The sequence below is a fragment of the Sinocyclocheilus grahami genome, unplaced genomic scaffold, assembly GCF_001515645.1.
Source record: "Sinocyclocheilus grahami isolate Dianchi unplaced genomic scaffold, SAMN03320097.WGS_v1.1 scaffold49.1, whole genome shotgun sequence".
NCBI classification, from domain to species: Eukaryota; Metazoa; Chordata; class Actinopteri; order Cypriniformes; family Cyprinidae; genus Sinocyclocheilus; species Sinocyclocheilus grahami.
The window spans coordinates 199,031-225,847 of NW_015505228.1; the positions used below are offsets into that span (position 1 = coordinate 199,031).

The window sequence follows — 26,817 nt, forward strand, 5'->3', positions numbered from 1 at the left end:
GAGGGAATCTGGCACTAGGATTTCTCATTTTGAGGTTTTGCTGAGTGGTTGCCACATTTGTCATCAGTGGTGAAAAGTGACTCAGACATGCGCCATACTTCTCTATTACTTTCCATCTGTTCCAGTGATACAGCAAAACAAAATGCAAACAAATGTGTTCCCAATACTGATTATATCCACTGACACAAAGCTGCTATTTAGTTTTCATTGTATTATATGTATTGTGTTATGTAGTTATATATCGTATTATATATATATATATATACATACACAGAGCTGGGTAGTAACTGATTACATGTAATCTGGATTACATATTAAGATTCCAAATTTTACATTATTCATTTTACATTACTATGATTTAATTAACTATTACCTTTTCATTAAACTCACCAACCCCTTGCAGTTCCTTTATGAACCCCATGGGAAACCTTGGCGTAATGTTGTGTTTAATGCATTACAATGCATAGAATGTATTTTATTACTATTTTTTTATATCAATATGGTACAAGATTATCCCTTTTAAATCAATATGGTGAACGAGTACGGTCAAATGTAATCTAAAAGTAATCATAATGTACTCTGATTATATGTGACCCTGGACCACAAAACCAGTCTTAAGTGTCAATTATTCGAAATTGAGATTTATACATCATCTGAAAGCTGAATAAATAAGCTTTCCGTTTATGTATGGTTTGTTAGGATAGAACAATATTTGGTCGAGATACAACTATTTGGAATCTGAGGGTGCAAAAAAATCTAAATATTGAGAAAATCGCCTTTAAAGTTGTCCAAATGAAGTCCTTAGCAATGCATATTACTAATCAAAAATTAAGTTTTAATATATTTATGGTTGGAAATTTACAATATATGTTCATGGAACATGATCTTTATCCTAATGAACATCCTAATGATTTTTGGCATAAAAGAAAAATCTATTATTTTGACCCATACAATGTATTTTTGGCTATTGCTACAAATATACCCCAGCGACTTAAGACTGGTTTTGTGGTCCAGGGTCACATATTACCTAAAATGTGCAATGTGATGGATTATGTTACAAACTGCAACTACACTGACCATTTTTTTAAATACAGTGTGACATCCATAATTGTACTGTATTAATATTGCTTAAAAGCGGAGAAATGACATAGTGTCATGTACATGAGGTGTGTACTTTACAGCTCAACTCATCAGATTTGTCTGCTTAGTCCTGTGATTTACCTGTGTGTAGATGCTGAATCTGTTCGTGGCTGTGATCATGGATAATTTTGAGTACCTGACGCGTGACTCCTCTATCCTGGGACCCCATCACCTGGACGAGTATGTGAGAATCTGGGCGGAGTATGATCCAGCTGCTTGGTGAGCCTATGTGCACTTGCACACATAAACATGCTCTTTCAATATTTTATTATATACTAATCTTGTATGTAACATACTAATTGTGAAAAGTACTTATTACTTAGTAACATGAAGCAAATTTATAAACAAAATGTATAATTGTTTAATTACACGTCTCACTAAACTTATTCATACACTCTTGGTAGTACTAAATAGATGCCATTAGACTGTCTATAACATGTTTCTCGGTAATTAATCGATAATGTCCTAAAATGTGAGACCATGGATTCTTTTAAAATGCAGAATTGGATGTAACAGACCCTTACTTTTCAAATTTCTTTGGCCCTTAAATTTGCTGGACACACCATTTTAAAGAGGCTATTTTAACATGTTTTGGTCTTGCGTGCAAGGACAGTGTGCTTTAAATGTGTTGTACATTTTCACAACTGTAAATATAGCCTCTGTCCTATATAACAGACCACATTGGCCCTCTTTTATGTGTTCGACTGGAACACTTCGTTTTTGACATCGGTATAGAGCTGTGGCCTCTGGCAAAGTCTTTAACGTACAGAGCCTGGCTTCATTGTATCCTACCTTGGACCAAACAGCGAGGAGAACACCACAGCACCAGCTGAGAGAAAGGGATCATGGATTTGAGCTTCTCAGCTCTGCTAAAATCCATCAATCCCCCCCAAACCCTCCTACGTGCCCTTCTGTGAGTCCCAGTCCTCCCACTCTGGAATACTGCATACTGCAAGCCAAACTTACTGTGCCAGCCCCCTCCCTTCTACTGAACACGCTAAGTTTCCCGGTATCTGCATTCCAGTGCCTGTCACCCTAATGTTGTGTGTTAGACAGTAACGTAGGCGGGCAACCGAGAGTTAATCAGATATTCAGAGAAGACTAGGAAGGACTGAAAAAAAGACTGAATTAAAGCCTTTTTACCGAGGGAAATTATGCTGAAAAGATTTCGGAGAGTGAGTCTTCCAGAGAGTCTTCATTCTGAATGGCAGAATCAATCTGACAAGCAAGAAGGAAAGAGGACGAAAAAAAGAAGGGAAATGAAGTAGAAAAAGAAGCAAGAAAGGAAAAGATGTAGTAAAAAGGGAAAGGAAAATAAGGAAGAAATATAGAAAGGAAAAGTGAATAGAAAGGTAAACTTCAAGGGAGAAAGAGAGAAAGGAAGGTGAAAAGAAGGGCACGAGAAAGGGGAAGAGGAAGGAAGGAAAACAAAGAATGAAAGGAAAGGAGGAAGGAGGTAGAAGGTGGGAAGGAAAAGAGAAAGTAAGGTGAAAGAAAGAGAAAGCAAAAGGAAGCCAGAAAAACAGTAAGTAAAGAACAACCAATAATGAAAGGAAAAGAGAAAGGATTGGGAAAAGCAAGCAGGAAACAAGTGAAGAAACAAGAAAGAAAGACATGATGGAAAAGAGTAAGGAAGGGAAAGAGAAAGGAAGGGAAAAAGAAAGTAGAAGCTAAATGAAGGAAGGAATACAATTAACAGAAGGAAAAGAGGAAGCAAGTAAGGATAACTAAAAAGAAGGAAGCAATAAATGATAAAAATATATATATAATAAAGAAAAATGAGTAAGGAAAGATGGAAAAGAAAGAAAGGAGGGAGGAAGGGAAATGGAGGAAATGGAAGTAGAAGAGAAAAATGAGGAAGTAAAAGAGAAAGGGAGAAATTCATGTAGGGGTAAGGAGTAAATAAAGAGAGGAAGAGGAAGAAAACAAAAGGAAATAAGAAAAAGAGGGAGGGAGGATAAGGAAAGGATAGGAAAGGAAGCCAGCTAAAGAGGAATTACAGGAAGAAAACCGAACTAACTGAAAAGTGAAAGTAAGGAATAAAGGAAAAACAAGAAGTGAAGCAGAGACGGGTGAGGAACAGTAATATGGAGGTGTGCGAACAGATTTGACGGCACAAACGGTGACGAGCAAATAAGAAAATGTGTGTGATTATGTGCTTCTCTTCCTGTTCTTGTGCTCTTCTTCCTGACAATGTCTCTGTTCTGAGTTGTGTTCTCTAACTTCCCTGTATTCTTCTTACAGCGGGCGCATTCATTATAAGGATATGTACAGTTTATTGCGAGTTATCGACCCCCCTCTGGGCTTAGGCAAGAAATGTCCTCATAGGGTGGCCTGCAAGGTTTGACTTCCACTTAAAAACTAATATTACCTGCTAGCATCCAGAATGCAATGAATGTCGCTTATCTCCTCTTCTTTTTCTTTTCAACAATGGTTTTGTACTCTCACCATTTCTACTTGCATTCTACTTGATATGACAATGAGAATGTGCAGGACAATGCCGACACTTACAGGAGCATGAACTAGTGCACTAGTGTGTATGGAACAAGCAAACGAGAAAACCACTAAAGTGAAATACAAACAAACAAAAAAACCAAACGAATCAGCCATCTTTGATTTTTGTTTTGCTTGCTGTTGAGGCACGGCTAGGCCTAGCTGGTATGGTAGCGTGCATTGTTCTGGGTGGAGGGGGACAGAAACTGCATTGACATTAAACTTCATTACAACGCCCTGCCAGCAGCGGGACTTTATGCCTGTTCTGAAGCCCGCATGCTCTTCTATGCAACCTGCCCCATTGCATAGAACGCCTTTTTAGCAACTCAAGACGTTCAGCACAACCCCCTCCCACCTCCCCCCACCCCTTACCCACAAATGACCGATCATCAGTCTTACGGCAGCCTAGTTTACCAAGCCGCTCCTTTCGTCCAGGCCAATAACTTTCTTTTTGTTCTGCTCTGTTCTGTTCTCCTCCCCTCCCACTTCCCCGTCTCCTTCCTGATCCCTTCTTTTTTGATTTACCCCTTTTCTTCTTCTCTTTCTCTCTCTCCCATGCACATTTCCTTTGGTTTTTCTTTTGTTTCGGTTGCCCAGTGGCAGAATCAGTTTCAGGGATATGTATGAGATGCTCAGGCACATGTCTCCTCCGTTAGGCCTTGGGAAGAAGTGCCCTGCACGGGTTGCCTACAAGGTAGAGGGCCTCCGAGTGGCCAGCGCTGTGTCTGTACTGTTGGTGTTTTCTCTTTATTTTCTCTCCTTCTTTTCCTCCTTCGTTGTCTGACGGAGGCCGCTATTGTGATTCTGGTGGCAGGGCCGGGTTCGAGGGTGTTAGACTGAGGCGGGCCGATCCACAGGGAAGCGGGAACGGACTAACCTTCTCAGCACTTTTGCACCGTATGAAAACATACACGCACACATATACACTAACGCACACTTTCATAGCTTTTGAAACTTCGAAGGATGAAACATAAAGGTCTCAGATTTGCTTTTACATTCTACACCTTTATCAATACATTAAAGCAAGATTCTTATGCTTTAATGTACAGCAGTGATCAATAATTGAATTTCAGATCTGAGATGCAATGTGATTAATAAACAAAAAAATGCAGTGTCCCACATGATGCACTACACACTATGCACTTATACTATGCACTACCGTCTAGTTTATGAATTATATAAGGTTAATTTGTCATCCAGCATCAAAGTCTGGTTGTCCCTCCACCTTTGCTACATAAGGAAAGCGGCAACAGTTGAGTGCATGAAGTGTCCAACATTCCAAACTTCATTATTTTGGTCAATTAAGTGCATCATGCATCAAATTTTTAGTGTGAACACGCTACTATAAAATGGCATAGAATAGTGCATGAGTACGCAAATTGGGACACATGTACACACATACACGTGCATATTGTCTATTCACATCGTCACACACACACACACACGTTAAAAAACACCCCCAAATGTGCGTGTGCAGCAGTGGTAGGAAGGCCTGAAGGACTTTAGTCCTCCGAGTCCCTCAGCTCTGTGGATGCCGCTCTCTTAGGGACCCTTTCCTCTTGGGACCAGCTCTCTGTCTCTCTTTTTTCGCTTAATACACAGATAAGCACACATGCACACACATACGCAACAACACACATGTAATCCCTGGGTAGCGTTATGGCCCTACAAAGGAACAAATCAAGTCATTTTGATACAATACACAAATAATCCTTTTCCCACTTCTCTTTCTTCTGTCAATGCAGTTCTAATCTGTTTCCAGCCCCTCCTCTTTACATTCTGCCAATCATCTGCATGCCCCGCCTTCCAGGCCACTGGCCCCTCCCACAAGATACTCCCTTAGCTTCTTCTCGCTTTCTTCTTCTCTCTCTGTCTGTCTGCAACCGTACACTGACATTTCACCCTGTGGTCAGTGAACGACAACTAGAAGGAAAGGAGATCTGTGCCCTTAATGAATCTCCTTTCGCTTACCTTTTCCCCACCCCCTCCATTTTCCTCTGTCCAATTTGATCTCCCATTTCATTAAATATTTTGCTTCATAGAGTGTTCAGTGATCTCCACCAACATAAACGTGGTGGAAGACCAACAATCTCTGTGTATTCAGTCAGACAGGTCACTTCCTGTCTAACGGGGTCTCTGCTGCCCGCTAACCTGACCACGACCATTGCATTCACCCTCTTTCTCCCTGTCAAACATTATGGCCCATAATAGAGGATCGCCTGTAGAGAATGTGACCAGCCTGTGGTAGAGCTTTCCTTTCTTATGTTTCCTGTAGCTTTATCTTCCGCTTCATTCTCCTTTTCCCTCTGATTTTCATGTAGCTTTTGAGCTCTCTTTAAATTTGGTGTCACTGTCTCTGTCCTGTCTCTTTCATCACTACCATCTCAGCCATCCAAACTCCTCCTGTAAAAGCTGTCAGTCCTAAACCAACTTCCTGCTCCGGTGCTCCTCTCTGACAGCCCACTGCTTTTCTCTTTATCATCCGTAGCATTAAAGTATTACCCTTGCGCAGCAGGTAGCCGAATCTTCACTCTTAGCTCATCCTCTTCACAACAACAACTCACAAAGCCATTTCCTTTTTTTGTTCTTTTTTTTCTGGAGAATGCTGCTCTAACCTAAACCAATAGCCTGCACCCATCTTTTTTGCATTGAGAGACCAGAGAATCTGGATCGAGCTCTTGTTTTATCCAGTAGCCCATCTATGATTGAGTCTCAATGACAGCAACCACTACTAAACCTAAATGAATGAGCTGAAATGAACCAACTAGATGATGCTTTCAGTGTTGGCTGCTCTGTTGCTTGTCCTGTGATGCATGTGACTGCATGATGCATGCTGGGAAAGAGGGTAGTGGGGGTGGAGGGTGAGTGTTTCTTCTGGGATGGAGCAGGACGGGGAGACACCGGGTAACGTGAGTGATTGCATCGCAGAGGGTATCATGGTAACGGAAGGATTGAGGTAACATTTAACCCTGTGCAATGCAATTATGACTTTCTGTGTTTAAGTATAATCTTTCCCCAGATCAGTACAGGATGAATTATACTTTAAAACGTTTACGTAATGATGTTTTAATGTATTATTTCATCTGCTGGTCTGAGTTTAAAATGTGAACCTCCTCCCGGAAAAGCTCTTTGACTGACAGCTCAGATGCTGCTTTGAAAACAAAATACATCATCCATCATACAGATACAAATCTGATTTGTAGCAAATGCTGCCTCAGTTTCATGGACATCTGAATCAGTGGTTTTTGACTGGTTTTGCTTTAGGACCCAAGTTTTTACAAAACTAATAACAATGTCCTTAAAATCAAATATTTAGCCAACAATTCAATGTTCAAAATACATTGTGGTCAGTACAATCATGCTTATCCTCATTTAAATTGTATTTAATTTAGTATGATTTATTTTACTTTGGTGACATAGATTTGTTCATGATTTTTGTGGTCATGTCACACCAAATTACAAATGAATTTGCAGAAAAAATACTGCAAAACAGCCTTTGAGGTCAACAACAAAAGAAATGGGAATCATTTCCTCCTCAATTTTAAAAGTTGATAAGCCTGTTTATTATTGTTACATCTGACTGTAAGCAATTGTGGTAGTTGTATTTGTATTAAATGCACTAAGCTTTCAGTTTTTTTTTTGCTGTTCTCTGAGAACAGACTTACGGCCCATTTTTGGGTTGTGACCAACCAGACCAAGCCACTGTTCTAGACCACAGAACTGTTCTTTATATATTAACTTCCACAGCAATCTCATAAACCAATAATCAGTCTCCTCCTCGATTACTGCACTAAGACAGCTCTAATTGAATTCTTGCACTGAGTATCAAAGGTCACAGAGCTAACCCTGAAAATCCCTCCCTCCTTTCCCCTCCCATTTCCTCTCACACACCAAAAGCACACCCTACCTGGAGGTTCAAAGCACACATATATCTCAGTAGCGCTGCTCTTCTAACTGCTCCTGATTGGCTCTCCACAGAGACTGTTGCGGATGGATCTGCCAGTTGCTGATGACAACACAGTGCACTTTAATTCCACACTTATGGCCTTAATCCGAACTGCTCTGGACATCAAGATCGCCAAGGGTGGGGAAGGTTTGGCATTACTTTCTTCATTCATTCCTGTTGTTTGAACAGTTGATGTATTTGCCTGTAGCGGTTTAAGGTTCAAAAGTATTGAGATTCAAATCTATTCTAAACCTGGTCAAACCTCAAAAAAGACCCCATTGTATATAATGTCTCGTAAAATATAGAATTTGTAAGATTTTGTGCACAATACGTTTACGTAAGATTGGACACTACATTGTTCAAACCTTAACAAAAATTGTGTATGTGTGTGTGTTTGTGGAAATACGTCTGCATATATGTGTGTACGTGTACCTGTTGCTGTGTAAATAGGAGGCGTAGATAAGCACCAGATGGATGCTGAACTAAGGAAGGAGATGATGGCGATATGGCCTAATCTCTCTCAGAAGAATCTGGACCTTCTGGTGACACCCCACAAGTGTAAGTTGCCTAGGAGGTTGGTGTGTTCACAATGTGTCTCTTTTACCACCCGAGGACAGCTTCTCTCAGCCAGCCCAATCACTGCTCTGCACCCCCTGATGGTCCAGGCCTGTACCCTTAGTTTCATTTTGGGCCCTTATAGATGTATACCACACATTTAGACTGCAGACTGATCACAGAAGAGGAAATTCACTGAGAATGAATCGTAGACATTGAAAGTGACGCAGAAAGTATGTGTTATTGGTCACACTTTATTTTAAGGTCCAATTCTCTTCATCAACAAACCTTTGATAATGACTTTTTCCATCAATAAACTCCTAATTTGCTGCTTATTAATAGTTAGTAAGGTAGTTGTTAAGTTTAGGTATTGGGATGTAGAATATGGTCATGCAGAATATGTGCTTTATAAGTACTAATAAACAGCCAATATGTTATTAATAGGCATGCTAATAAGCAACTAGTTCATAGTGAGAATTGGTCCCTATACTAAAGTGGCACAGTGTTATTCAAATCCAGTAATGGCGCAAACATGCCAACAATAAAATTGCTGATTGCAGTTTGTATAGGGCAAATGTATAAATAGATGCAAGGCCTATACATGCAAATGAACCAAGAGAGTAGTTGCAGAAAGTATATTTTAGTTTTTGTTGCGAACAGCTAAACACATAGCCTTTCAAAGTATACTCCATTTGATAGCGTGCACTAACACAGATGCTAGAGGCACCTGCACACTAGAAAGTTTTACCCTTGTCCAGTGTCTGCACTATTTCTTTCCAAAAGTTATGAGCAATGAAAATGCCTTTGCAAACTGTAGATCTGTTTATCTTGGAATGTCTTCATATAAGCGTTTGTCAACATAGTCGTCTATTGTCGTTGTCATCTCCAGTAGTTTGTTGTTGTTGTATGCGGGGTTAAAAAAATTGGGTATACTATTATAATGATGGTATTTACGTCAGTGTGCATAAAAACTTAATTACTTTGCGCTTACTTAGGGCCTTAGTGCAGTAAAAAAAAGCGCTGAATGATGTTTCACGAGCACCTGGTGGTGTTGCCGTTAGCTTTTGCATGTTTAGCTCCTTCCCTCTCACTACACCCTGTTGAAAAAAACAGCGTATGCTGGTTAGGTATGTTTTGACGCGAGGATGCTGGTCCTTTGCTGGTTTATGCTGGTCTTTTGCCAGCACATGACCAGCATAAACCAGCAAAGGACCAGCATAAACCAGCATCCCAGCGTCAAAACATACCTAACCAGCATATGCTGTTTTTTTCAAAAGGGCAGTCGACTGCAACTTTACACACAAACATATTAACAAAGATATTTTAAGACAAGTGCAACAAAAGACATTGATAACACACATTGGTGTATGTCCAGCTCACTATGCCTGAGACCAGGGGGTGCCTTACTATAGATCAACCCTCTATAGATGTCTTTTCACTACAGGGGTTATGAGATTCCTGACAAGATGTACGTAAAATAGTATTATTAAAACTATATATATATATATTGCACCACTATTATGCTACCAATGAGATTTGTGTGCTAGCTCGCTGTTAAAAACATGCTTAAAGCTAACTATCTTATGAAATATGCTTAAAACTAGCTAGCCTAATGCTAGCCAGATGCTACAAAAAAGCATGAGAAAATGAGGTGGCGCTGCTGTCACACATGAGGCAATAAAGCTTTTGACACAATTATAATGCTAGTAGTATGTTTTAGATGAGTTTGCAGCAAGCATGTAGTAATTTAGAACTGTATTGTTTGATGCTAATTGCTATCTTCATTGTTCTATGCAGATCCTATACAGATGTGGTGACCATGGCTTTAATCACCACTAAGCATGGCATGTAAACCTAGTCTGAAGTTACTCTTAGTAACTTCTCCATGTGAACTCGGTTTCATAAAGCGGCAAAGACCGTTTTTGAGAAACTTTGTTTACTGTAGCCAGGAATTATGCTGTAGTTTGCTGTCAGTTCTTGCAATACTTTTGTACTTAAAACAGTAGAAATGGAGTATGTAAAATATTGATCGTAAAAATGAAGTGCGTGAATAGTTTTAGCCATTTTAATCAGTCTGCTTGTGAAAAGACCATTGGCTCTGTGTGTGTGTCGATTCGACACTCTTTGTTTGTGCATGTGAGTTTGTGCGTCTGGGTTTGTCTTGTGCACGTCCCGTCCTCACTCCCATCCCCCTCGCTCAGGGTCCATCTCACCTTGTCTAATCGTGCAGGGTAACTTGTCCTTTTCTCAGCAGCGACAGACCTGACAGTGGGAAAGATCTATGCTGCCATGATGATCATGGAGTATTATAGGCAAAGTAAAGCCAAACGGACACAGGCTATCCACGATGAACAGGTACGCCGTCATCCTCTCACCCTGCAATCACAATCTCAGTCCACAATGAGCTGTGACAAACAGTCCTCAGCTGTGCTAAATGCTCATTTTCACCATCGACTCTGAAGCGTAAACACATTTGTATCTTCGATAGTGAGCCAGTTACATGCCACTGGAGGTGCTGATGTTGTTTAAAGAACATTCTAAGTGAGAAGCTATTGAGAGGCAAAAAAGATGAGGAACCACAGTAAATATGCTGTGTTCCTGCGGCTTGTCACAGTTCATGTGGAATCTGAGAATACATTTTTGACAATGCACTCACCTTTCTCATTTTGGGACTGAGCGATAACCTCCTTTGTATTTAGTAGTCCAATAGGCTTGCCTAGTTCATTTGCCCTTTATCTTTAAATTGCAAAGATGCATCAACTATCAATAGTGATGACAGCTCAACATTTTACTGTTACTTAGAACAATCATTTGGCATTAAAGTACTACATTCACAAATGCATCTCTGCCTTACATTACACAAAATATGATATTTATGTGGAGCTAAAGATGAAGTGTGTAATTTCTGCGTCACTAGTTTCACCAAATGGAATGGTAACATAATGACTGCTTCAAACTTTGCCAACTGCTTTTGGACAGACAAAGAGGCAATCCCACACCAAACTCAATTTATGTGGCCCCATATATTCAGCAATATAATCCTCTTTGCCCCAATGATATGCCTCCTCTGATGATGTGTGCATCATCGTGAGGGCAGGGCAACCATTAAATTCTAGATGGACAAAATCAAGTACTGTCATACTTTTTTTCCCTCTAATTTGAGGTGCTGTTTCACTTGGATATACGTAACAATATGAGGGAAAAGTTTTACCTTAAGCTTGGACAAGGAAGATAGTTTTACACTTGATAAAACTACACACATCACCTTTAAGCTCTGTCAGGATTTAAAAAATCAGGCATCCTTCTGCACTCAGTTGGATGCACAGTGTAGTTGTTGTCATTTAAGACATAGAAGAATTAGAGTAAAGTATGTAATGTCTGCTAAGTACATCATTTTCATAACTGAATTGTGAATTCAGAAACATTAAACTGATCTCTTCAATTAGTAAAAAACATTTATAGATGCTAAAGGAATTTGATAAAGAAAGGCCACATCTCATCTCACAACTCATCTTTCTTAGAAAACTGGATTTATAATCATAATCTAAGGATTTAAATCACATTTGTGACTTTTAAATCACATTGGTGACATTTTTGGCATCCTTCCAAGAAGTGGAAGGAAATAGAATAAACCTGGGAAGTCTTGTAAGAGGCTGCCCCTTAAAAGGGTTTTACAATCTGTAAAGTATTGCGTTGCATGATTACTCTCTTCCACATAAACCTCTAGATTAATAATTAATTGCCAAACTTATTGACTGACCGACTTAATTCCTCATTGAATGAAGTCACTTGCAGTGGGTGGTTTAATATTTCAGTATATCTGATAGGTTGTTTTAATTATGTCCATTCATTCTTCCAGCTGAATAACGGAACAGTGTGTGTCCTGCTGTAATTGAATCCCACTGGTTCAATGACTATTGATTATTAGCAGTTACTATGTTTTTGGTTGCAGAAAGAGTATAAATTCATTGTTTTTTTTGTAACAGTTAAACACATTAATTTCCTCAGTAGTTTATATGAAGGTGGTATATATATGTGTTTTCATTGATGATGACTATTAGTATGAATAGTAGAGTGTAATGCAGCATGGGCCTGATCTACATTTTATACTGTTTTGTTCTTATGTGATCCACAACTATACATCCACATGAAAGTTGAACACAGTTTTGTAAAGCTGGCCTGTACAATCTTAGTGGTAACCATGATGTTTCAAGTGGATGTAGCAGTTTTGGCAGATACCATTGAATTTGCTAAGCTTGTCTCCTAACTCATCCATTAGACAGTGTTAAGTAAACAAACTCAATCAGTGCATGTTGTTCACAGATGATTCCTTTTCTTTTATCAGCTCTCATTCTTTTATTAACTATTACTTCCTCTCATGAAATTTTTATATGAAACCTGCCTTTACATACTACATGCATTTTGTGTTTCTCACTGAATACTATAGGTTGATTTTTATTTCTTTCTTCCTTCATTTTCCAAATCTCAAGGTGTCATTTTGACCGGTGGTACCAATTATCTGCTTTATGGGTTGAATACACACAAAAATGGCTCTAAAGAGTCACAGTTTTACAAGCTCTGGGGTTGTTAAAAAAAAATTAGTAATCGTACTGATCCACATACAGAAGGTTTGGGTGGTACATAATCAAAGGGCTTGTTGATTTTTCATTAAATAACCTATTGGTTATAGGATAATTACATCACTGCTATGATTTGTGACTTTCTACTCATTTTGGTATCTGGGGTAATGATGACATTCTCATTCTATAAAGCATTTGATTGGGCAAAAAAATCTATGTAATACAGGATGAGACAAAATATTTTTATCTGTTTTCCCAGAAGAGACAGATGCTAAATTTTAAATGTTTGGAGTCAGTATGATTTTAAAATGTTTTTGAAAGAGGCCTCATATGTGTTTGCCTAAAAATAAAGTAAAACCAGTAATGTTGCGAAACAAATTTACAATGTTAAATGACTGTTTTACATTTTAATACATTTTATGTATAAGTAATTTTTTCATTAAAGCATTTTCAGCATCATTACTTCAGTCTTCAGTGTCACATGATCCTTTGGAAATTATTCTAATATGCTGATTTGGTCATCAAGAAACATTTATTATTACTGTTGTATTTTTGTGGAAACCATGATTTTTGTTTTTCAGGATTTTTTGATGAATAGAAGGTTCAAAAGAACATAATTTATTTGAAATAGAAATTTTTCATAACATTATAAATGTCTTTACCGACACTTTTGATGAATTTAACATGTCCCTGCTGAATGAAAGTATAAAAAAATCGTACTGACCCTAAACATTTGAAAGATCTTCTAAACGTATCTGCTAAAAGTGAATGTTGACTATGTTTAGGTGTACAATAGCATACAGATGAGCTCATAGCTAGCAATCTACTGTCTACTGAATGACACCAAGATTTATCACCACTCTTTAGCAGCCAGGTGGTTACAGAAACTCTTCATTTACTGGGACAATGAAAGTAAATGAATTCTCAGCATGGTACCATCGGCAGATTCAGACAATACAACTCACAGGAAACTCATTTACCCATAATGCTCCTGGAATGCCTCCTGACTGACCGCTGCTGGATTCCCTCCCCATTCGCACATGGGATGCTCTGCATCCCATATCTTTCCCCAACCCCATTTTCCCATCAGCTTGCCTGATACCAGCTGTAGGCCATGTTGTATCTTACACAGAATCGAACGCCATTAATGTTTCAGCGTCTGGAGCCGCCGTCTCCAAGCCAGGATGTGGGACAGGGACTCACTGGCCTTCCTGAAACACAACAGCACCCTGCAAATCATCTGTGAGTAGCACCCTCTCCATCTTCTCCCCAGTCTCTCTCCCAGTGTTAAGGTTGATAGTTTCATTTAAATTATTAAGGAAATTGCTAATGTAAACAAAGGGATTTTTATTAGTATTTTGTCAATGGTAACAAAGCTGATATTAATGCATACATCATGACAATAATTTAATATGAGTTTTAAATAACCCAATCATGGGTAAGAATGACCAGTATTAATTTTAGTCAAAGTAAAATGTACTCAAATGAATAAATATGACATAATGAAATATTGAATTCAAACAACAACAACAACAATTAATGCAGGCCCATTTTTTATTTATTTTATAAACTTATTTTATAGTTTTCCAAAGACAAAAATTGTGATTAAAACAACAAAAAATTTAACTTTTTTTTAAATTAAAAGTTAATCTTTTGTCTGAGTTCAAGTCATGTCTCAAAACGTATTTATTCTCTGTTGCTTTTAGTTTATAAGAGTGTTCTGTTTTAACTGTTTTGCTGCTATTAGTGTACTTACATTTTTTTATTTTTTTTATTCTAACTTGTATAGCACTTTGGTCGGCCTGTGGCCGTTTTGAAATGTGCTTTATAAATAAACTGAACTTGAACTTGAAATATATAATTCCTTAAAGACAAAAACTATAATTTACAAAAAAATCAAATAGAAATAAATGCATTGGTGAAAAACATTTTTATTCTGTTCTTTTCTATAATTTCCAAATGACAAAAACTATGAGTGATCTATTAATAAATAAATAAATAAATAAATAAAGCTCACTTTTTATTCTACATACAACAAAAAAAAACAAATGTTAATAAAGATCAGGCCACTGTACAACATTTTCCTTGTCGTTGACTGACTCTAGTGGACATCAAATGAGAAAGATAATTTAAAAAGCACAATGAGTGACAAACCAGAGCCTTAAGCCCTTCATGGAGTGTAGAGAACTTGTAATCTGACTAAATGTGGGTGTGTTGTCAGGCCTGTTGATGAAAGGATCCCAGAGAGCCAATCATGGGTGACAGCGCGAGCCCAGGAGATGTCTCAGAAAGCAGGAAGCTGGAGTCCTGAAGGCCAACACCCAGACGACCCCGCAGATAACCGCAGACACTCTCAGGTACACAGAGCCTGCCCTATCTCATTTACAATTTTTGGTGAGGGTATTTATGTAAATGCTTGAATTTATAAAAATTAAATTTGGGTAGTGCATAACTGTGTACTTAACCTCAAACATTACCAGATTAGTACAACAATAAATGCAAGTGTAATTGTTTCCACACACTACTGTATGAGAAAACAATATTTTAGTGATGTGAGAACCACTATTTCATCAGTTATGAATTCTTCAGCAGCATATAACTCCCTCACAGCATAATAATATTTGTTATTAGAGTTCAGAACATTCATGTAGTGGCAAACCATGGGACGTCTCAGTGGATCAATAATGTTTTCTCTGCCTTTATAAGACAGCAACTCCGATATTCACAGTCTTTTGTGGAGGGTGTCCATTGGAGCGGTTTGTTTTCATAACCCTGAATGGCTGGTCTGTCTATCCCTCATCCATGTGCATCTCATTGGCAGACAGCAACAAAGGCCCTTTTCTGTTGCTGAGTAAAAACTGAATTCGGTGGACTATCTTCCACACTCTCTTATTCTCTTTCTTATATTTCCCCTCAGTCTGTGTGTCCTTCTGTTACTGTTTATATTATTTTATTACTCTCACATGTCTGCTTTGTACAGTGAAGCTCATGTATCATTGAATATATGCATCCATATTCGACTGTCTGGGAAGGGTGTTGAAACCCTTCCGCAGTCTTAAGTGTCATTATACTGTTAGGAGGTGAGACACTCCTGCCCAGCCCAACTATTCATTAAATTCATGACAGGAACAGCATCCAGAGCTTATCAATGAGGAAGGCAGCATAAGAAGTAACAAAAGAAAAGCTGTAAAACACAGTTCTAAAGTTGATTAGAAAAAGTCAAGCTTTCCTGAGCAGATGAAAGTCAGAAACAGTGAGATAGTATTGTTCAGTGAGAACAGATTTTTTGATTGCAAGAGCATAGACGTAGTTCACCCTAAAACAAATTAAAATAAAAAAAATGCCATTATTTAATCACCCTCATGTCAATCAAAGCTAATATGACTTTCTTTTTTCTATAAAACATACAGTGAATTTTTGAAGAATATCCTGAGCGGTCATTACAACATAATGATGGAGAATGAGGACTGGGGTTGTTGATCTCCAAAATGACCAAAAAATAAAAAGCACATGGTGCATAAAACTTGTGCACTAAATGTTTTGAAGGCATATGGTAGTTAGATGACTGAGGTTCATGTCACTATTTACTGGGAAAATCTTAACATCTATTTTCATAAGAAAAGCAATGTCTGATTCATGTTTAAATTATTTGAGTCAGATCTTATGAATGAATGACTGAATCAGTTGATTGAGTTTACAAAACCAGTCTGTTTGAATCAGTGTTCAGTTCACTCATTGACTCAGTGATCCAGTCACAGCATTCAACAGCTCTTTGTAAAAGAAATGTATGAATAACAACTTATATTTTGGTATTTTTTTATAGTTGTTATTATATGGCATCAGATCATTTTGAATGATAGTGCACAGATCATTCCTAATTCTTCTTTGTCATCTTTTTTTTTTGGAGCTTGGAAGCTTCTGTCCCCATTTATTTTAATTGCACAGTAAGGAGTAACCAGCAAATTCTTCAAAGTCCTCCTTTTGTGTTCTACGGAAGAACAAAAGTCATACGGAATATGAGGGTGAGCAAATGATGTCTAAACCTTTAAAAGAAGTGCTTAAACATAGAGTCAAGAGATGTGTGTCTATGTATTTGAAGCTGGTTCACAGAATATCCTGTTTGTGATCTGAGAGAGAGAGTAGTTTCTAATACCATAATCTCCTGATCTTCTCTCAGTGATCCTGCAGTTGAAGCCCTGCATGTATTGCATATGCATGTACTTTTTGCAAACCGAACAGCAGCGACGTATAGAACAAAGGCTGGGGCAGGACTGTCCTGCTACTCTTGCATCTCCATACAGGGTGAAGGTAGAGATGAAGGTGGAGATGTCCTCCTTCCATCCACTGTGCTTAGGCCTGTCTCTCAGGCCCCTGGCATTCGCTCTTGCCTGCTGTCCCTGGGCAGTCATGCATGGTCTCCCTCTGTTTCTGCAGACAGTAGAGATGAGAGAGATGGGGCGGGACGGGTACTCGGACACTGAGCACTATCTGCCGATGGAAGGCCATGGCAGGGCTGCTTCCATGCCTCGACTCCCAGCAGACAACCAAGTGAGCGCCTCATCCTGTCATTCCTTCGTGTTTTCCCCCTTCCTTTTCTTCTAACCCACTTTTCACATCTGTCCTTCCTTTCTTGACCCTCCAACCCACTTTCCATTGCTGCCTTTGCATTAAACAAATGTGCCCATTGACCAGATAAAGCAAAGAAAACCAATTATAGCATCTGCAATGGATTGATGTCCTGTATGAGCAAGTGTGAGGGTGAATTACACAAACAAGTCAGAGAGAGAGAGAGAGAGAGAGAGAGAGAGAGAGAGAGAGAGAGAGAGACACACACACACACACACAGACACACACACAGACACACAGAGACACACAGAGACACACAGAGACACACAGAGACACACAGAGACACACAGAGACACACAGAGACACACAGAGACACACAGAGACACACAGAGACACACAGAGACACACAGAGACACACAGAGACACACAGAGACACACAGAGACACACAGAGACACACAGAGACACACAGAGACACACAGAGACACACAGAGACACACAGAGACACACAGAGACACACAGAGACACACAGAGACACACAGAGACACACAGAGACACACAGAGACACACAGAGACACACAGAGACACACAGAGACACATGTTGGGCCCAGAACAGATCCTTGAGGCACTCCACAAGAAACAAAGCTTGATCGGTCAGTATTTAATAGTTTTATCAGCATACTTGCCATAAATATGCATTTTAAGTATTTGTAATTATCAGAATATGTGTTTGAATGTATGTGATGTATTCAAGAATACATTTTTTTGCATTCAAACACTATCTTATTATAATTGTCTAGATACATGATATCTAGCATATTACAACATGCACCCTCATTACTTATGATGCATATTTGATGCAGGTCTAGATGGTCTACAGGGTATAATTTAAATGTTTTTTTTCATGTTTCTCATCACTGGCCCTCAAGTAGCCTCCTCCTCATTCATACAAACCCTAATATACACACTTCCCTGCTACACATTATACAAAAAGCAGGATGTCACACGAACGACATCTGGAGGCTTTGTATTCATTAAACACAATACCCACATGACATGACCCTGCATCCACTGTGATTCTAAAATCTATAACAAGTGCACACTTGGCTATCCCATGATGCTGTGGGAGCTGAAGAGCTGAGAGATTAGAAAAACAGGGTTGGGTTTGCTTCCTTTTTTTCTGAATAAACTCTCTTCTCATGCTGTCTCCTTGAATTTCTGTGAATATGTCATTCCTTCTCTCCTTCTCTTTACCTTTATTTTTCTTTAAATTCTTATTTTTATTTTGAGTTTGGCTAACTCTGACTTCCTCCCTTAGTAAAGACGTTACTCAGTGTTTTTACATTGTCTTTACTATAAAAAAAATAAGTTCTGTATTTACAGCCCAGTATTACTTTATATGCTTCCCCTCTATTTTTGTTTTTATTATATTTTGGCCAAGTTTGAATTGTGTTTCATTTAGGGTCATTAAGCTCAGTGAAATTTGAGGTGAATCAAGCAGTGACTTGGGAGTTGGTACTGAGATTTGTGTGAGCATGTGTTTGTGTGCGTGTTAGTTTATGTAATTACAGTACCGTTTAAAGGTTTGAGGGCAGTACATTTTTTTATGTATGTTTTTTTTAATTGTTTTATTTAACAAGACAGCAAGGACATTTCTGTCACAAAACATTTCTATGTCAAATAAATGCTGTTCATTTAAACTTTTGATTCATTAAAAAATCCTGAAAAAAAATGTTTCAAAACAGCAAAAACTGTTTTGAACATTGATAATAATAAGAACTGATTACCATTATAATTAATTGTGCACCAACAATAAATGATGATTACTGAGCAGCAAATCAGCATATTAGAATGATTTCTGAAGGATCATGTGACACTGAAGACTGGAGTGATGGCTGCAGAAAATTCAGCTTTGCCATCACAGGAATAAATTACATTTGAAACAGAAAACAGTAAAATTGTAATAATATTTCACAATAGTACTAATTTCACTGTTTTGGTCAAATAAATGCAGCCTTGGTGAGCATTTGAGATTTCTTTCAAAAACATTTTAAAAATCTTACTGACCCCAAACTTTTGAACGGTAGTGTATGTGTTGTACTTACACAACACTCAACATGTACTAGTGTGAGTTATTTACATAAATTTCTGAAACCAAGTACAAGAGAGTTTTGTTGGTGTGGTCTCATGCTTATACGTGTACTGTATGTGTGCGCAGTGTTGTAGTAGTATACCTCTCTATGGGCACTGTGTCTCGTGATCACTGTACTGTTCCTCACCGTATCATTCTGTGTGGTGCACTGTGACGTGTAACACTGCCTCTGGTCCTCAGTGTGTGTACTGCTGTGGTAAGTGTCTTTTTTTTGTCTCCACTGCTTCTGTGTCTAACCAGGTTCTCTGTGTCTCTCTTTTCTCTCTTTATTTATATCTCTCTCTATTTCCTCCCCTCTTCACGTTTTTGTCCACCCCATCCTCGTTTACTCATGTATGAATCTCCATCTCCAACTTTTTATTTTTTTGAGTGCAATCTCTCTCTCTCTCATGCCTGGGGTCACCCACTGTTAATGTGCTTTTGTCTTGTGGAATTGCGGCCCTATGTGCTTTCTATGTGTGTATTTGTATGGACATTTGTTGTGTCTTGTGTTTGTATGGAAATGGCTGTTCAGCAGCCACGGAGGAAAGGACGGCACCGGGGAGATAATCTCACTGTATGTGCAACCGCTCTCATTCATTATTACTTTCTTTCCATTATCACTCTGTTTGACTTTCTGTCTCCCTGGAAATCACATAACTCGTGCCTGAATATCTTCATTATTGCAATATGGGTTTTATTGGCCTTTTGACATTATTCGGTTTTTTTTCTTCATTCAGAGGAAACATTTCAACCATAATACAGTAAAGATTTCAGTAAAATCCTTTTTAACAGAATGAAAGCAATTAAGGAAGGCTCATTTAATATTTCTGTTTATTGCTATAATTAAAAGAAAATTAAATATTTATAGATATATTTTTACTAAAACGTTTTAATATACTGAGGGACTTCTGTGAACATTTTTAGTATTGACAGACAAATCATTGACTCAGTTGTGAAGAGTCTTGAAGCTATTCATTGTAATAGACAGTTATAATTGATTTGCATTAATGAATCAAAATTATCAAGTCTAACACAATTTTCTTGTTACTCAAGTCAACATTTGCATACTGGGGCATTATTATTATCTGTATGGTACAGACATATTTTCAGACAGATTTGTATGCAGATCAAATCACACAAAACTCCTTGTCTGCCTCCTCCTAATGTATATCTGCTATCTGTGTGCTTTGCAACACTCATTGTGTGCTGTGTGTTCATGTGCATGTTATGTTTTTGTGTGCATATGTGTCCATGGTCTTTAAGTGTGAGTGTGCCGTTTTCTGTGCTGGTGTGTGTGTTTATGTGTGACTGTGCTTTTGAGCAGAGATGTGCAGAGATCTTTTGGTGTTCAGTGGGTTGAAGGGGGGAAAGGGCATGTGTTTCTATGGCATATTTTTATTTGTTGTTTTATTATTTTTTATTTTAAGGAAACTTTGAATGTGTTATTGAGTTGCACCTACAGCTATACTGGTATATAGTTGTTGAATGCAACAAATGATGAAGAAACAACTACTGGTCCACAGCAAAAAAAAAAATTTAAGAAATCTAATCATTGTAAATAATAATAAAAAACCTACTGTAATGGAAGTGGGTGAGAAAATAGCTTACTTCCATGTCTTTTTTACAGACGAGTCAATAACTGAAAACCCTTGATTGTATGCAATGGTGCATCCATGCCTCTAGGTGTCAGTGTTGATAGTGAAAACAGTCGAATTCACACTTTTATGAGAAGGACAGGCTCTAATGAGATCATTAAGATCACACAAGGTCCGATGAGTGGAAAGGGTCCAGGGCTTGAGCCACTGCAAACCACCCCACACTGCACGTCCCTCTTCCTGGACCATTTATCTGGTGCTGACCCACAGATCCTCTCTGAAAGTCTGGACAGGCCTCTCTCTCTGCTCTCTCTGTGGTGTGCATGACTGTGAGTGATGAAGAGAGAGGTCTGCTGAAGAAATGTGCTTCTCTCAAATGTGTATGAGTATTTTTTTACTGATTCAGTCCTTGATGCATGCAAGGCACGAACTTTTGCAACTTCTCTCTTTTTTTTTTTACATACTTTCTCTTCTACTCGGATCATACACAAGCAAACCACACCAACTCCCAGACCTACAGAAATAAACAAGTTTTAAGTCATCATAGGCACCATTTACACCTGGTATTAACATATGATTGGGCACAAATTGTCAGTACTAGATACAGATGTAAGCATGGTGCTTCTCTAGTTTTCCAGTTAAATATCTAAACATGCTTATCAGATTTGTTTTAGAGAGACGTAAATATACATTTTGGATTATATAAGTTTAAGATTTTTTTGAAAGGAGTCTGTTCTGCTCACCAAGGCTCCATTTATTTGATCAAATTGTAGTTAAAATAGTAGTATTGTGAAATATTATTACAGTGTAAAATGATTGCTTTCTTTTTTAATACACTTTAAAACTGCAATTCATTCCTGTGATGCAAAGCTGAATTTTCAGCATCATTACTCCAGTATTCAGTGTCACATGATCATAAATCATGCCAATATGCTGATTTACTGCTCAAGAAATATTTCTTCCTTTTTTTCTTTTTTCGAAACTGTTACTGACCCCAAACATTTGAACAGTAATGCAAGTGATGTGTATATAGTCACAAAATCAGAGACCTTCCCACTCACCCAAGACGGATGTTAATACCAGATGTAAACAGGGCCGTACATCCATACGACCATCTGCCTGCTGTTACGAAATACTACGGAAATGAAGTTCCCTTCTCAAATCTTCCAGACCCATTAATTTCCAATAAACAGAATCCTCTGTCTTCCTTCGCTCTCTTTTCTTTTCTCTCCCTACCTCTTTCTCTCCGTCTCTCCTGTGCCGGCTCTCTCAGCAGACCATCACCGATAACAGTCCGATGAAGCGTTCAGCTTCATCTTTGGGCCATGGGCGTCAAGGCCGTTCAATGCGGGGTGAGGACTATACCATGGACAGGGTTATACCAGAAGAGGGTCACAGACATGGGCATCGCCACCGAGACCGCAGTCACCGTGCGTCAGAACGCTCCCTGAGCCGCTACACTGATGCTGACACAGGTCAGAGACAAACGCATATAAAATAATGGTACTGATGGCATTTTCTCTTACTATTAGAAGGAGAGCTAATAGTAATGCCCTTTTTCCTCTCTCTGGCTGTGGCCTAGCAGGTCTTGGCACTGACCTCAGCACCACCACACAGTCAGGAGACCTGCCATCCAAGGAGAGGGACCGGGGCCGGGCCAAAGACCGCAAGCACCACCATCATCACCATCACCATCACGGTTCTCTAGATAAGGAGCACTACGGACACGAGAGAGAACGAGGGGACTACGGCCACAGAGGGTCTGGAGAGAGAGACCGCCGCTGGTCCCGCTCACCAAGTGAGGGCAGAGAGTGCCTGACTCACAGACAGGTGGGCGATTCATTCATAACATGTGAGCATGTGCTCATAATGCACATAGAGACACATTACAGTTGAACATTTCTGCAGCACTGAAAAAAATAATTTCCTGTAATTCCTGTAATCAGTCATTTGCTTTCACTGTTGTTCGGTCCCTAGTGAAAAGAAAAAATATATCAAGCGTAGCGTTAGTTCTGGCAGGTCATAATACGACACCTATCTAAGCATTCATATATAAGGTCCCTCAGTATTATCAGCAGTTTTTGCATTGCTCAATAGCTAATTATCCTCCTCCATCCCCAACTCCTCCTCTGTCAGTCAGGATTCAGCCTTCTGATTCTCCTTTGAATAAGACAAATTCTAAAATGTGTACATAAAATTATTGAACTTTAACGATATCTACAATACATTTATGTTGGTTCTGTTCTGTTTACCCTGGGGGGGGTTATCACTGCTCTCCCTGCTCTCATCCATGCTAGGCTGCATGGCTGCGCAGGAAGTTCTTGCCCAGAACAGAACCATACCGCCAGTCCAAACTGTATGCTAATTGTCAATCATCTTTGGCGATAGTGGTCCTGACAGAAATACAGTAGTTAATCAAGTTAATCAAAGTTGTCCTAAGACAAGAACGCGTTTTGGTTTTAGGACAACTTTGATGAAAGGTGTTGATCCACTCCAAATGTTGACTACTGTATACTAAAATGTATTTGAAGTACATTTATTTTGTGCTAAGTATACTACAAATAAATGTACACATGTATGTGCTTAATAAAATACCCTGCAATTGTACTTTTGGTATACTAATCTGGTATACTTAAAGTCTGCTAAATTGGAACAACTAATTTTGTGCTTATTATGCAGTTTAATTGTGAAGAAGTAGTGCTGAGGTCCAACTAAAGATATATTGAAGTATATCTGATTGTGCTAAAGTGGAACTATTGCAAGTAAACTTAAGATACACTTTAAATATCTTGCATTTAAAGACTGATATTATACAGAGATCACACAATCCTTAAAACACATTTTAGGCTTAATATTAAGAAATGTGCATTGTGCAATAAAGAAATACTCCAAATAAAGTTTAATTAGGCCTATAATTTAATATCAGTAAGCATCAAGTGATACTATGTTAATAAATATGTTAATAGATTTGCAGTATGAAATAAATGTATTTGAAATAAATTATGGCATTTTTTTTTTTACTAGGGGTAAAATTATCCAAACATCCATTTAAAAAATAGAATTTACTTGAGAAGCCACGTTATTTAAAACATTAATCATACAATCTTAATTTAATTGGGTTTAATGTTCCTAACTCATTAGCAAATAGTTTTTTTATTTTGTTTTAAGAATAAACATTGTTAGAAAAGACAAGAAAAAAACTATTAAACTTTATTTAAAACTTTATGAACTTGAATTAATTAAGAATTAAACTATATTTTAATTCTATATTTTACATATACTCTACCGTTCAAACGTTTGGGGTCAGTATGATTTTTTTGTTGTTGTTGTTGTTGTTGCTTCTCGAGTAAATCTTGTTTTAAGAATGTTTTGGTATTTTTACTGAAAAACACGACTAAATACTGATTTAGTGAAATGATTTGTGCAGAGAACCCATCTGTTTCTTGTATTAAAACATGATGATTAACTTCAAGAATCAACATTTTATATCTGTCCCAGTCATTTTATGCTATATATTTATATTGTGACAATGTTATTTCCAACAATATTGTGATAGTCAGGACCAACAATAATGTGACCAGTCTGAATGAATTCTTTTTCAGTTTAATTTGTATTGACCCAGCCTAGTTTTGTCAAGACCAAAATTAAACAAGTTACTTTCACACTTGCAACAGAATTCAATTATTTTTGTTGTTCTTTTCTTTCTTGTGTCCTCTCTTTTCCCTGTGATATGTTGCTTTACGTTTGGTCGTTTATTTTATGGTTGTTTGCATCTTGCTGCTTTGCAATGTCTCTCATTCTTGTATCTCTCTCTCTCGTGACTGCGCTCTTTCCTCTCTGACTGCGGTGTATGTGCCATCTCCTACTGTCCTTCTTCTTGTTGTGTGGTTAATTTTGTGGTTCTGTTTTATTTGCCTTGTTCCATTTTCATGTAGGGCAGTAGTTCAGTAAGCGGCAGTCCAGTCCCCTCCACCTCTGGGACCAGCACGCCCCGCCGCGGCCGGCGTCAGCTTCCCCAAACCCCCGCCACGCCCCGACCCCACGTCACCTACTCTCCCGTGGTCCGTAAGCCCATTGGCGGCACCCCCCCTCCGGGCCAGCAGAACCGACTCCCCGCTCCGACCTCCCATCGGTTCAGTCCGCCCGGCCCCGAGCCCCCGCTTCCCCCTCCCCACCATGGCTCTCCTCGCTCGGCCCGTCATGCGCACTGGGACCAGCCCGCCCCGCCGCGGCCGGCGTCAGCTCCCCCAAACCCCCGCCACGCCCCGACCCCACGTCACCTACTCTCCCGTGGTCCGTAAGCCCATTGGCGGCACCCCCCCTCCGGGCCAGCAGAACCGACTCCCCGCTCCGACCTCCCATCGGTTCAGTCCGCCCGGCCCCGAGCCCCCGCTTCCCCCTCCCCACCATGGCTCTCCTCGCTCGGCCCGTCATGCGCACTGGGGCCCTGGCCCCACGGAGAGTGTGGAGGGCGACGGTTTCTACGACGACCAAGACTACGAGTTCAATCACCACGAGCCTCCATCCTACGAGCAAAGCCCTGTGCAGGGCAACCCTCACCCACATTCCCCCAGGACTTCCCGCCACAGCACCCCCCCTCAGGGCCAGCCACATCCACGGCGCGTGCCAAACGGCTACCGTTCGTCCTCGCCCACTCCCCACCACCACACCCCCGCCCACCCGGGAACTCATAAGCCTCCTCATCCCAGAGGGCCCAGGAAGGGCCTCCACGAACCCTACAGTGAGACTGATGAGGATGACTGGTGCTAGCCTCTGGGACGGGGAGGGGTGAGTCCTGCCGCGCTCTCACGGTGAAGCGATACTCTCATTGGATTGGCCACTCTGTCCGGGGAAACACTAGGCAGTGCTCTGAATGTTCACAGGGGAGATCAAGGCATGATTCATTTCTTTCTATTTCTCGTTTCTTTTCCGATTCCTCTGCTGCCGTGTGTTTCCCTGAAAGCTGACAGTGAATATGAAGACTTATGAATACGAAATCCTGTTCTTAGCCTTTTTCTGAAGAATATAAAAATGTTTTGATAAGGAGGAGGAATGTCTGAACTTTTTTTCCCCAGGACATTTCACGCAGTCCCTCCGGAAATGAGACGCTAGGAACTCTTTAGCACTCGTTTAAAAAAAAGAAAGAAAAAGGTGGATCACTTTTTATTTCACAGAACTTGACTTGAGATTCGTTTATTGCAAAAATCAGTCCAGATGCTGGGTAATATCGATGAGTTTTATCATCTGTGTTTACTGTTAATAATTATCCCAGTGAGGGGGAGGCGTTGGCCCATGCGGGTAAGTTGTGGGTGGAGTTGGAGATGGGCGGAGATGAACTCACCTGAACTAAAACAAGAAAGCCCACCCTGCACTTCAGACCCCCAAACGCAAGAAAGAAGAATCACAAACAAAATAATAATAGGAGAGAAAAAAATGAAAAGCTCCTCACTCTTTCTTCTTCTACGGCTTCGTCTTCTGCTTCTCATTGGAAACATTGGAGTTTGAATCTTCTGTTGCACTGCCCAGCTTTGTTTGAACAGAAAATAAATCCCTTGGAAATCCTGCATGATTGAAAAAAAGAGAAAAAAAAAAACAAGTTTAAAAAATGCATAAAGAAACTTTGGATAAAAAAGGGGGAGGGGGGATCGATTCCTTGGCTCTTTTGTCATGTCCGTGACGTTCTCTCTCTCTCCCATCAGCACCCTCTCTCTCTCTCTCTCTCTCTCTCTCTCTCTCTCTCTCTCTCTCTTCTCTCTCTGAGATCTCTCTCTCCTGTGGGGGGAGAGGGGAGAAGACACCATTTCGCTTGT

The 26,817-nt window shown here is 39.4% G+C and overlaps 1 protein-coding gene across 14 annotated transcripts in view; it reads left to right on the forward strand.

Annotated features, from left to right (window-relative positions):
• LOC107582970 (voltage-dependent P/Q-type calcium channel subunit alpha-1A-like) overlaps positions 1 to 25,392 on the forward strand; it is a 57,059-nt gene extending 31,667 nt beyond the window's left edge. For 2 of the 14 annotated variants that reach the window (XM_016268998.1, XM_016269003.1), the window contains 12 exons: positions 1,232 to 1,359; positions 3,385 to 3,481; positions 7,612 to 7,717; positions 8,030 to 8,137; positions 10,386 to 10,489; positions 13,847 to 13,956; positions 14,936 to 15,071; positions 17,149 to 17,262; positions 19,945 to 19,986; positions 22,284 to 22,482; positions 22,593 to 22,837; positions 24,943 to 25,392. In XM_016268998.1, the coding sequence (XP_016124484.1) occupies positions 1,232 to 1,359; positions 3,385 to 3,481; positions 7,612 to 7,717; positions 8,030 to 8,137; positions 10,386 to 10,489; positions 13,847 to 13,956; positions 14,936 to 15,071; positions 17,149 to 17,262; positions 19,945 to 19,986; positions 22,284 to 22,482; positions 22,593 to 22,837; positions 24,943 to 25,308 (1,755 nt within the window). In that variant the 3' untranslated portion in view covers positions 25,309 to 25,392. Of the gene's footprint in view, positions 1 to 1,231; positions 1,360 to 3,384; positions 3,482 to 4,230; positions 4,328 to 7,611; positions 7,727 to 8,029; positions 8,138 to 10,385; positions 10,490 to 13,846; positions 13,957 to 14,935; positions 15,072 to 17,148; positions 17,263 to 19,944; positions 19,987 to 22,280; positions 22,483 to 22,589; positions 22,838 to 24,942 lie in introns of all 14 variants that reach the window. The other 12 variants (XM_016269001.1, XM_016269004.1, XM_016269002.1 and 9 more) reach the window with 10 other exon arrangements.
• Positions 25,393 to 26,817: the final 1,425 nt, after the last annotated feature.